The sequence below is a fragment of the Cariama cristata genome, unplaced genomic scaffold (genome assembly GCF_000690535.1).
Source record: "Cariama cristata isolate BGI_N322 unplaced genomic scaffold, ASM69053v1 scaffold803, whole genome shotgun sequence".
Lineage (NCBI taxonomy): Eukaryota > Metazoa > Chordata > Aves > Cariamiformes > Cariamidae > Cariama > Cariama cristata.
This window is the reverse complement of record NW_009609912.1, coordinates 40,526-53,148: the sequence shown is the minus strand read 5'-3', so window position 1 is coordinate 53,148 and position 12,623 is coordinate 40,526. Positions and strand designations below refer to the sequence as shown.

Here is a 12,623-nt window from a genome sequence, read left to right as displayed (position 1 = left end):
CTTCATCATTACATGCAAGCTTACACTAAAGACAAATTGGTCATAATAGTCTCACCCTTCAAATTCTTATTTCTGGCCAGAAGACAGATGAGAAGAGGTAGGAGCTGAGGCTTCCACCCTGGCACACAGGCTGCTCAGCTGTGTCGGGACCCAGGTCTCTGCTCAGTGTCTCCATCAAACGCAACAGAAGGATTTTGGCCTGAAATCTCCGCAACACAGAGTGGGCGAGCAAATAGCAGCTTCTGTAAACTGCAAATCTTTTGTGGGATGGCTAGTAAACTCACTGTGACACTGAAATAAATCCATAAAGGCTAGGAATTCACTTTATAGAACACAGAAAATAAGAATAGACTCTCTAATCATCTCTTTTCAGCTCTAAGATCTATCAAGCTAAAACACAATTATCAATTCAGGATTAGGTTTAGTGAATACTTTTTAAGCCACACACATATTCACACATGCCTCAGCACTTCTTCTCCCCTCTTGGAAAAGAAACACAGAACATATAGAGGTTACATTTTACTGCAACTGTAAATTCAGCAAAATGCTGCTCCTTCTCTTTTATACTGTTCTCTGGGCTGTTTGACATGTAACATTTGTGTGGCTGGTTTATGCTACTCCTGCTACAAAAATTTTATTTCTGTTATTTTAAATCCAGTGCATTAGGCTTAGCATTAAAACATTGGTACTTTTGGACAGAAATATTAAATATGATTTTGTTATTCATTTTCAGAAATAAAAAAAAGAATAATGATGGGGTTTATTAATTTTATATATATGGGTTGGCATGTTAAGAAGCCATACATTTTTTCACTTACTGTTATTTTCTTTTATTGCAATATTTACAGCATTATACTAAAGAGAGAAGAAAACACATGATTTATATGCAATTCAATATTTGTCTTCATAATATTTTTGTTACTGACATGGTCATTATACTTACTTTGAGGACCCAGATAAATATTAAAACAGTGCCATTAGCTTTTGTGACACTGTCGTATATTACCAGAGTAGTGAAGTAAGGCCCAAGATATTACTTTCATACATGAAATCAACACATTTTACCAAATTAAACTAGTATAACCAAAACTGCTAAGTATTTTCCACACAAGCTGCATGGATGGAAACCCACTGAAAGAATCAGACTTCTTTTACAAAAGGGTGGGGTCCTCTCACAGTGGGAATATGAGGAGGTATTTAAGCTAAACACAACGGTATATACAATTTACAACGATACACGCAGTTTTAATGCTAGATATTAATCAGTATATAAAGCTAAGAAAATATGCCTCAATAGAGTTGAAAAGGCTTACAGAATAAAGAAGAATTTAACTGTTATAACACAAACATGCCCAGGACACTGGAAAGTAATACAGATAGTCTTAAAAAAAGAAGTATTCTAAAATCTTACAACAATAGCTGTGTACTGGTCTCGGTTATATACCTCAGAAGGGCAGGGACAGTGTCAATATAGACTTTGCCATCAGGCTCGCATCTCTCTCTTCTCCCAGTTCCTCACCCTATTTTCCTACCTCAAAAAAGTCCTACCAGAACCTCAAATGTAAACGGACCACACCACAATGCAGAAATTAATCAAGCCATCTTGTCCCTTTACAGAGAATGTATCCACACTTTTAGCAGGTGAGAGAATATGACTGAGAAGATCAAATAGGATTTACTGAGTTAAACAGAAAATTATAATCTTAAGAAATGCTTTAGCAAATTTCTAGGTCAAAACATGAGAGAGGTCAGACTGTAATTTAAAAAAAAAAAAACAAACGACAAAACAAACACCAAACTCTTTTAAATATTAACTAGATCTCCATTATAAGTTGCCGTGGATATTTATTTATTTATTTTTTATAGCTGAATCGATTTGTGTTGTCAGCATAATGCCTCTGAAGTTAATGTAGATCAAGTGGTGAGATACTAGAAGAAAAGTACCCTACTATACATTGTAGCCCAACCAAAGGTTTCTGCATGTGGAGAGAACTCAAATCAGAGGGTACTTGCACAGTCCAGGTAGTTACTATGTACTAGACACCTGTGCCTAGTACCCACACCCTGAATAAGGCAGATTTAAGCAGAGTAGAAGCAGGGGATTCAAGTTTCAAAGGTGGCAGAAATCCAGTGGCTCTTACTGGGAGTGAGGAAGGCTTGGGGCTCCCACTGAAGCGCTGGGTTAGAGATCGGGCAGATTCTCCGCAACACATGTGCAGTGGGCTCCTGCGTCCTCCTCTGGCCATCCTTCTGAGAACTTGTACGTTGGGCTGACATACCAGACTACTTCTATCTAATAAAATTAGGCACATTTTCATCATCATTATGTATGTTTTCTATTATTTTCACTGCCGCTTTGCACAGGACACCGGTTTGGTTTTTGTTTTGGTTGGGTTTGGTGTGTTTGTTTTTTCTACTAAGTGTTTCAATTTCACATCTAATATTTTTGGAACAGAAGCCCAATGACAACAACTTTGGCTTTTTTTATTCCATAAATAAGCCTTCAGAAAAATCAACATATTACAGCGTATTTTCTAGTGCCCTGTACTATTTAAATCTCCTGAGAGCACTTGAGTAACGCGAACACATTTTCCAGTGACGCCAGCTGCAACTGAGAGAGCCTGCCCTTGGGAGCTGTGAGCCCTGCAATTGTCCACAGCTGTCAACGCACAGCATGATGTCACTAAATGGGGCCTCCGACGTGTTGGGGTTTCAGTTATGTCATATTAGGTGATGACAGGCATTCTGAGGTTGATTAGCATCTTACGGTCCCTTCTCACATTTGGACACAACTAAATTTGTTTTGATCTTTTAATGGCTTGTTTAAGAATTATTTTCATACTTGGAAATGCTAGTTAAGGAGCAGCCAATATGACGCTGCAAAGGCTTTGATCCTGAACCTACCCATTTTGGTGCCGTGGACTATAAATTCTAAGAGCTGGATCCCATTTTCTAACAGTTATCTGGGAAGGCCGCACTGGGCAAAATTCTGGATGTGGAAAACCAGCTTGCTTTAATGTTTAAGAACAACGCTCAGTTTCTTCACGTTTCCCGTCCTTGAAGACAAACACCATTACACTGATCAAGATAAAATTTCCCATATTAATATATTGAGAAATTTTTGCGTTTTACAACACTGCAGCACCTTGTCTGAGAGGAATGCTGTCTCTGCATTACTCCTTAAATGGAAGATGCCAGTAGAATATGAATTGAAGAGAAAGCTTTAAATATCCATTAAAAACACTGAAAAAGCACATTAAAAAACATGAAGACCTAATTTCCTTCCAAAAATAATGGACATGTTCCATCTAGTGTAGAGAAGGGGTCTAATTGTTGGTATTTTCTCATGTAAGTTCAGACTTCAGAGACTTTTTGATACACCATATATTTCTTTCAGCTGTTGTTTGCAACCGTTTTTTCCATGTTTGTTTTCCACTACTGATTTTGTGTTCCTGATATTTTTCAGATGTTTAAAGGATTTCAAAAGCTCAAGGATGTCCAGTATGTCTATACCCCTCTTGATTCGTCACTCTGTGGAGTAAAACTAGAAGCTAACAACAAAAAACAGTATCTTTTGACAGGTAAAATGTAACAAAACTGATGTACCTATAAAACCAGAAGTAACTGCTTAGATTGACTTTGCAAAAATACACCAGCCCTTGTTAAAGAATAATATATTTATGTACTAAATAATACAAACACAATGAAATGTACAAATTGTGTAAAGCTGCAGTTATACTGTGATCTTACGTGTTTTCCATCCTTCATCCAACAATCCTAAAGCAGTTTCAAAGGAAGTCCACGTCAGTAACGATGTAATTAGTAAACAAGAAGTATGCTATTATTATTGGTTTAAAACCAACAGTACTGATTTTCCCAGGAATGCAAACATACTCAATGAGACAACACATGCCTACGTGTATGTGGATTTGGGGTTCTAAGCAATTTCAGATTTTTCTCTGGAGTTCTGAAATCTAGTTTAATGTACTACTGCATTTGCATCGATCCCTTGCTGGCTTATCAGCATCTTTTGAAAAATATCCTTCTTAAATCTTTTACATTTATTCAGCATGCAACCAGCAGAACAGTTCTCTCAGTTATAATTACATTAATTGAAAAAGTGTGAAATATGACTAATTTCATGCAATTAGTTAAAAACTTCAGGTATTCTTGCAATTTATTTCAGTATTTAGAAAACAGTTTTACTTGCTTGCCTTATTTTTCTTATTTTCCATGCTGTAGGCCAAATTTTAAGTGATGGTAAAGTCCTCATCCATTTATGCAACTACATTGAACCATGGGATGATTTATCCTTGTCTCAAAAGAGGAGTCTTAACCAGAGATATCAAATGGGCTGTGGCTGCAAAGTAAGTACAGAACAAAACACTGGCTAATGGCGGAGCCCACCTTACAGGCACTAGCAGTTTTCACTGGTGGGAACTGTTCTCTTATACACCACATATTTTATATTATTTCAGAATAAATAGCATTTTAAAGAAACCTGCCATATACTGAATTAATGTACTATTTCACATTTAGATTACTTCCTGCTACACGGTGCCCTGTTCAGTCACTACACCAAATGAGTGCCTCTGGACAGACTGGCTGATAGAAAGAAAGCTATATGGGCAGCAAGCCAAGCACTATGCCTGTATCAAGAGAAGTGATGGCACTTGCAGCTGGTACCGAGGTGATCCTCCCTCAGAGAAAGACTTTATTGATATCAGCGAACCTTAAAATGATCACTTCCTACAAAGCCTTGGAGTCTAATTCCACCACACACTGCACGCTCACAGCTTTGAACTGCCATTGTCTAATGTATCTGTTGCTTAGAAACAAAAACATACTGTCCTGTACCGCTAAAGTACCAGTCTATGGAACTGGCACTCATGCAAGATGAGGAACAAATCTCCTGGAGGTAGCTACTCTGTAAAGTTATGCTTTGTACAGAGAGGCTCAAGCTGAGAATGCTCCTCCGTGTCCTCTAAGGCGTAACAAGTTTCCCTTTTACCAATATGAATGTATAAGAACAAATGAATTGCCAGAATTTTGTCCCCTATTTCTGTTAACCTACAGATTAAGAGAGTCCCATGTTTTACTCCAAATCTTTCTGAACAACTATGGAATGTTTTATAGAACTATTTTTTTCTGTATGAAAGTCTTCTGATACAAAAGAATTATTGTACAGTGTATATGTAAAGTATTATAACAATGTACTATTAAAAAAGATTCAAAAAGCCCTGTATTTCCCTATCTGTTGAAACGAGTTGAACACTTCTGTGATTAAAACAATCTGTGCTCCCTATTTTGTTTGTTACTCGTCATAGCTTTCGTTATGTTACAGAGTTGTAACTTTCACTGATAACGGAGTTAAAAACCAGCCTTGATAATCAAAATCCTCTGACCTAATTAAATATTCCTATGGACTAGCTATACCTTGTTGAAAGAAAAGCCAGATGTTCTAACGCTTCAGCATTTTACAGAATCAACACCAATAATGACAGGCTAAAACTGCTTGTATTTACAGAAACCATGTCCATCATCATAGCAGCTGTAGTATTTGCCTCTCTAAATGTGTGACTACGTCATTGTATTTCAGTACATTGGCTTTAGAAACTCATGCAAAAATATATGCAAGAGATATTGATTAACTTACACTGCAGGTGATTTCTATAAAGCTCTCAAATATTTGACCATATTTAATCATTTAAATTTACATTAATGATTTTTCATTCATGAATACCCATCGTACTCTGTCATAATGAATTTGGTAACTCATTAACTTATACTAGAGAAGCGTTATGATGTATTTTGCCTTTTAGTTTTTAGTGTCTTAACTTTTATGAATTTATTACTGTAGTTAGTAACTAATCTCACACATATTTAAGTTTACAAAAATAATTCAGTTCACAGTGGTAAAACTTAAGAAATTTTTTCAGTAAATGCCAAAGTTTAGACAGTTGTCCAACTGCTCGTGTTCTATAAACTGGATGAGAACCATCACACAGGATATGAATCTGTAATAGCAGCCATTTCTGACATATTTTACTCTCTCCAGTTTTCTCCACTGGGTTTCATTCACTTCATTCCAATTTTGGCTAGAAATGACTCTCATGTATTCCTCATATGAGAATTTAGAACAACAGGCAGAGTTTTAGATAGTTCTATTCTCATTTGGTTAGATTAGGTCTATTTAAAGGTTTAACACAAACACTTTTTTTTGCTGACTATAGTGTGACATTTCCAGCCTATGGGCTCATTAAGAATCAGAGCTGTTACTCTCTACTGGGTCAAGGGTCAGTTTTCCAAATAGTTCCTTTAGTCTGTTTGCTATAGAGTCTTTATGAAATCATTGGGACTTAAACTTGGAAAGATATGCACACCTTTAAGTGTATAGGCATCTCCAATTCCATTCAATTCAATGAAGTAGTAGTTTGGACATAAAATTCAGCATGTCCCATGTATCTTGTCAGACAGCAATATGTTGTATTGGATATATCACATATACTTGAAAAAACCCCAAAACAACCCAACTGTATATTGTGACATATTCTGTTCATGCTTCTAATGTGTTTTTTGACAATTGCATGAATCCATATTTAAAGGATAGGTTTGAAAACACTCTTGTGAGAATAAATATTCTTATTTACTTTTTTTGTGGCTCAAGTTACACAATTTCAATGAAGTGCAAATGGTGCAAGGTCAACAGGAAGGCACACCATTATTCCTTTGAGGAATACAAGTCCCTTAATAGTTAATGTTTCACTTTTTAGTTACCGTAAATCAGTTTTGCTGTTCTAATTTACAATCCTAAATTAAAACACCATTTATTTGTGCTGCCAAATGTAAAGCCCTAGCTTGTCTTTAGCAAAGCAGAACAAAACCCCAAAACTACCTAACACTAATTTGGACCGTAGACTTATAATGGCTGCTTGCATAAGTGAAATAAAAAGGCTACATTGCTTCCAAAAAGGAATCGATATTGCAGAGACAATATTGACAGTGCTATTTACTGTCAGTGCTGTGCATTTATATTACCGATTTACAGATAGACTTAAAAAACAGGCCTTATTTCCTCATGTCAAACCAAAACAGTTCCTAGACAAGCCTGCAAGAGCTTAATAACCATACAAAGTCTGAATCAAGCACATGGCTAATTACCATTCAATACATGTACAGTGTAGCATTTGTTTCCAAATCCATTTTGACGTAATGGTGTCTTTTGAATAGCACTCTGCAGCAAACAGATATTTTCTGGTTTTGAACTCAACATAGTTCTATTTCAGTTTTATAGTAATTAGACCTTAAACTCAACTAACCCAACTCAGATTGCTTTCTTTATGTACCTTGTAAAAATGTTTTCTTTGATATTTATGAACAAACTGTAATATGAATTGTATACCATAATTAGTTTTAAAAACATTTTATATTTGACCTGCCATAAAATATCCCATGTGAGGTGTTTCAAAATTAATGGCCATCCACTTTGATTTCTGTCTGAGCATAAATCCGGCCAAACTTCCCACAATGGATGGTATGAAGATTTTTTTTTTCCCCTCATATCAATAAATATGGCAAGAAAAGCTTTACAAAAGACCCTCTCAGAATGAGGTTTTATTCTCCCTGAGATTCAGCACTGATAAAGATTATGAAAAGGATTAACTACAATACAACATTCCGAGTACGTTATTTTTCCTATCAAGATTTTTACTGTAGTGGCATTGATATATTATCAACAGCAGATTATTTTTACATTTTATTTTTACTTCTTGAAACTGTGTATGTGTTATATGAAAGATTAGAGCAGAAATATAGCCTAGTACAACATTTGATTTTAATTTGAAAATGACTCACATGACTTATGATAAGAGTAGGAAAAAGAACAGAGAAGGGAGACTGTACAGGTGAACAGCGGAAAAAACAACACCTTGAATATTGCTGGCTTTTTCTCAATGTTCCAGTCGAGTTTTAATTAAATTGACCAACAATTATGTTGCAAAAGCCTTCTTTTTTTTTCATGACAGAGAACATAAGAGGTGGGAATGTAGTGAAATAAAGGGAACTAATTACTGGGGAAAGGCTGTAGATATGACTCAACTAGCAATGAGTTCAAAAAGCCGTACAGCATTTTCTATAGTTTTAATCAGTCTGAGATCAATGTTTCTGTTTCAAAAAGTGTTTCATTAAAGCAGCTCCATTTTTACACAAAAGAATGGCATCTTTGTTTATTTACCTTTTATTGCCGTCTAAAGAGTCGGTACAAATGATCACCATAGTATGAAAGAAGCCAAAGAAACAGAAGCACAACTGTACCTCTGGCACGCTCAGCTGAAAACTCAATTCACAGAGATTTGGAGTTTTCCCCTGCTCCTCCCCCCACCCCAACTGGTTTGCACTGGAAGGGAGGGAGAGAGCTGTAAGTTACGATTTGGAGGATAAGAAGGGAAGAAGCAAACACAAGAGGAACTACAAAAAAATATTTTGAACTATAAATACCAAATTCTGTAAAAGTAAATGCAAATGAGGCCAGCTATTAATAAACAGTGTTTAAAAACCAACAAAATTTAAATAGCATGATATGATTCCTCAACTAGGAGACTCTGATATCCAGATCATCTTACAACCCATTCTAGAAATTTGAATAAAATTTTATCTTCTACCATGTTGCCTGATTATTTTTCAAGCCACAAAGTTCCAAGTAATTTCTTCAGAAGCAAAAAACAAACAAATATGCTTCATCACAATCAGTTATTACAGCACCTCTAAACTACATATGGCAATGCAATATCAAAATGCATTAATTTTCTCTTGGTTAACATTCATTACATAAAAATGTGTAAAAAAATTACTCAGCTGTGGAGAATATTAACATTGAAAAGCTCAACCTAAAGACAAATAATTTACCAGTTCAGACATTAATAAGCAATGTAGAGGAACAAAGAGGGGGGAAGAACCACTCAAATAGTTATACTCCTAAGCAAAATATGCGTTATAAACACACACACACATTTTCTTGCTTGTGTTCTATTACAAATTTGAATTCAATCAGTTGTTGAAGACGCAGGTTGCAATTGAACTGGTAGACCTTCTACAGGGTCGTGCTATGTAACAATATAAAGCTAACACATTAATTCTTGTCCCAAAATTATAGGCTATTTTCTTTGTTTCTACGTACTGCAATTTAGCAATGCATTAAAAAGGCCTGCTTTTTCAATAAAATCAGAATAACAGAATATCTCAAGTTGGAAGGGACTCATAAGGATCATTGGGTCCAAGTCCCTGCTCCTTGCAGGACTACCTAAAACTAAACCATATGACTAAGAGTATCGTCCAGATGCTCCTTGAACTCTAACAGGCTTGGTGCCATGATCACTTCCCTGGGGAGACTGGATAATAGCTGATAAAATAATGAAGAAGCAACAATAAATTGCACACAGGAAATGATAAACCAGCTTTAATCTTGGATATTCTCAGGAAAAGAGGGAGACATAAAACTTGTTACCATTTAAAAAAACATCTTGCAAAATATGAGATGTGGTTCTCCTTCTCCACCTGTTATGAACGAATCTCTAAGGCATAAACCACTTCCTTTGCAAAAAAAAAAATAATAATTTATAAAGTTGTGTATTTTCCTGACAAATCCATCAACAAAAAACCCCTTCCATTCTGAAAAGCTTTGACTGTCTGGGACAACATCTAGATCTGCTGCTCCAGATCAATACCATTCTCCTTTGGCTCTACAAAGCTTCTGTGTAGCAAATTTACTAAATACATAAGTGTGGTGAAAGCTCTTTTCAGAAGTGTCATATGTGACAAGAGAAGTGGAAACATCTATGAGTTAATACTGCAAAGAAACCAGAGACAACTAGTAAAGCAGTATGAAGAGCCATCCTGCCAATCTTGCAATACATCAAAAAATATGGCAGAACTGCACCATACTGTGTTTATTACCAAATGATGAGAGAAACGTGGGAGAAAGAAGACTTCAGAAGAAATCTTAGTCAACTGCTGTCACTGAGGCTTATCTTAGATGACACCTATGATAACGAAGTGCTAGCCAGAGACTGAAGGCACACACACAGCAATTACAGCTTGGGGACCTTAAACATGTTTATCACGACCTTCCAATTGTACTTGAATCACAGCTGTGTGACGTGCTGAATGGATTATATTCTAAAAATAATTGATGCTTTTCTGCTAGTCTATTCAATCAGCAAATAGCCTCCCTCCAGTTTCTCTCAGCGCTGAAAGTACTTCCCTCTAGAAAAATATACTCAGGAAAGAAATATACTCTAGAAAAATATACTCAGTAAGGAAAAAGGGTCTGCATCGTAAGACAGGTCATGACTAAAGTGTTATTTTTATGAATGCATTTATGTCTGTAAAGAACTGGGAATCGATGTCAGTTCAGGTACATGAAGGTCACAAGTCATAACCACCCTGATTTTAGATGAGTTCAAAGTTCTACACTGACAGGCACATAGCCTTGTGCATCATCTACAAAGATAATAAACACTTCAAACATATCATAAAGGACTAGGTTGAAAATAAACCATAAAAGTAACTCTTGCACTTTAATAGCTGTTCAGTGTCTTTATAAGCATTTAATCTTTCTAAGATCTGAAGTTGGTTAGCTGAAAAATTACTACCTTCACATCTGAAAATCTTCCAGTTAACCATCATAATGCTTTTAAGTGGTCACCCAGTCTCATCGCTCTGAAAGCTTCCAAAATGGCTTTTAAAACAGACAGTAAATGGGGGAAATGAATTGTGTGTTTACAGTTCCTGTTTTACAGAGACAGTAAGCAAATTTAGTATTGGTATTTGCACGTACCATTTCCTTGTGATTTGGATAGAACGTTTGCTCAATTAAAGGGAACTTCTCCGGACCCAAAGTTTTGTAGACAGATACCAGCTGGGCAAACTGTAAAATAAAGTAAAACAAAACAAAAAGCTTAGAAGAGAAACCATGTTCTACCAAAATGATCTCATACTGTCATTTTGCTTCTAGTCTTCTGTGTTTCATAAACTCAGCAAATACACATACACATTATACAATTTCTCTCTCCTCCTCTCTCACACGTGCATCTTTTTAGTCCATCCAAGTTATGACTTCAAATACAGATCAACAAAGAACAATACCTCTAAGAGTTAAGCCTTCACACATACAGAAAATGAAATGCATTGGAACGCTGGTTTTCAGATACCTCATTTTCTGTATATTTTTAAGGTGATTTTATGATAATAAAATTTTATGATAATAAAATCATCATAATTTTGCATTTTCTACCATCTTTAATCTAAAGATCAGACATACTTCACATTAATTTAGCCTCTGGCACCTCAGTGACATTGAAATGTTATTTTGCAAAACAGGCAAACAAAGAAAAGCAGTAACTCTGTCATATGTAACAAGTCAGGTGAAAAACAAACAAGAAAGTTTTAATTTCCTAGGCTCTAGCCACGTACCATAGCCACATGGCCATTCTTCCACAATGAACAAAGATGTTGATAACTGAAATAGCTACATGTTTTTGCCATTTCTATTAATGTTTTCTTTCTGAGTCCTCTCTCCAACATATCCATCTACCTATATGCTGGACTGTAATAACCTAACACAGAAAGCAAAACAACATTTAAACACAAAAAGACAAAAGAATTCTTCATTAAAGAGAAATGTATTTCAGGCCTGTTCTTTCTCTTTAGTGAACAGATCAACTCTTCTGTTGTAACAGTTCAAAACCTAAATCACTTTTGAAATCACAGCTTAGCAAATGAGGTTTCTAGGGAGCAAGACGACTTTGGCAGTCAGAAGACCACTATTGTTTCAAGACTCCAAAGCTCTGGCTTACACATGCCTGTGATGTGTTTAATTGTCATTATGCCAACATGAGACATAAACAACTTAGCACAACAGTTTGAATAGTGGGATTTGCTGGTTACAAACAGGGGAAAAAGCAAAGAACAACAGAACTCTGTCCATAACGCAGTTAGATAAAATACCTACTCTGTTAATGCAATTTATGGTACAGTGATAGTAAAAACTTTTGAAAAGGAAAAAAAAATTATGAAAGCTTTGTGTCACATTTCCAGCTGGCATAGACAATTTGTTTAATTTAGTGGTGTTTACTTAGGTTTGGTAAAAGACATATTTAAATTTTGAATCCAGTGGAAAATACCTTCATGATGAGTAGTTTTCACCAAAAGCTTAAGAAATTCTAGTTAGATAGTGTGCTGGACAAAACAGACCTCAAGGAAAGCAAATATTGTCACAGCTACCAAAATAAGGTGCTTTGTGAATAGGTTTCATGACAACTTACTATTTATTTCTGTTCTTATCCAAGATCCAAATTCAAAATTTCGTAAGCAAATACTGCCTATTAAATACACGATTTTTGCCAAACAATTGTTATGTTAAAATAAATCTATTTACCTATCTTTAAGTAAAAACTTTTTAAAAAAAATGATATTATTGTATTTCCTGTGATTCATTCCTTATTTTCTTTTCCATTTTCACTGAAAGCAAGCAAAAGATAGTGAGAATCTGGCATTATTTATAAGGGTTGTGGCATTCACTGAAGAGGTAAGAAAGCTACAATTCAGATTAATACTAGTAAATGTTC

General features: G+C 35.5%; 2 protein-coding genes across 2 annotated transcripts in view; one reads left to right on the top strand and one right to left on the bottom strand.

Moving 5' to 3' along the window:
- TIMP4 (TIMP metallopeptidase inhibitor 4) overlaps positions 1-5,298 on the top strand; it is a 25,889-nt gene extending 20,591 nt beyond the window's left edge. Inside the window, exons 3-5 of the mRNA XM_009697672.1 lie at positions 3,467-3,581; positions 4,243-4,367; positions 4,540-5,298. Coding sequence (XP_009695974.1) covers positions 3,467-3,581; positions 4,243-4,367; positions 4,540-4,737 — 438 coding nt within the window. The 3' untranslated portion in view covers positions 4,738-5,298. The remainder of the gene's footprint in view (positions 1-3,466; positions 3,582-4,242; positions 4,368-4,539) is intronic.
- The window catches only part of SYN2 (synapsin II), a gene marked incomplete at both ends in the record, with an annotated part of 82,883 nt that overhangs the window by 48,319 nt on the left and 21,941 nt on the right, over positions 1-12,623 (bottom strand). Inside the window, one exon of the mRNA XM_009697673.1 lies at positions 10,835-10,924. Within this exon, the coding sequence (XP_009695975.1) occupies positions 10,835-10,924 (90 nt within the window). The remainder of the gene's footprint in view (positions 1-10,834; positions 10,925-12,623) is intronic.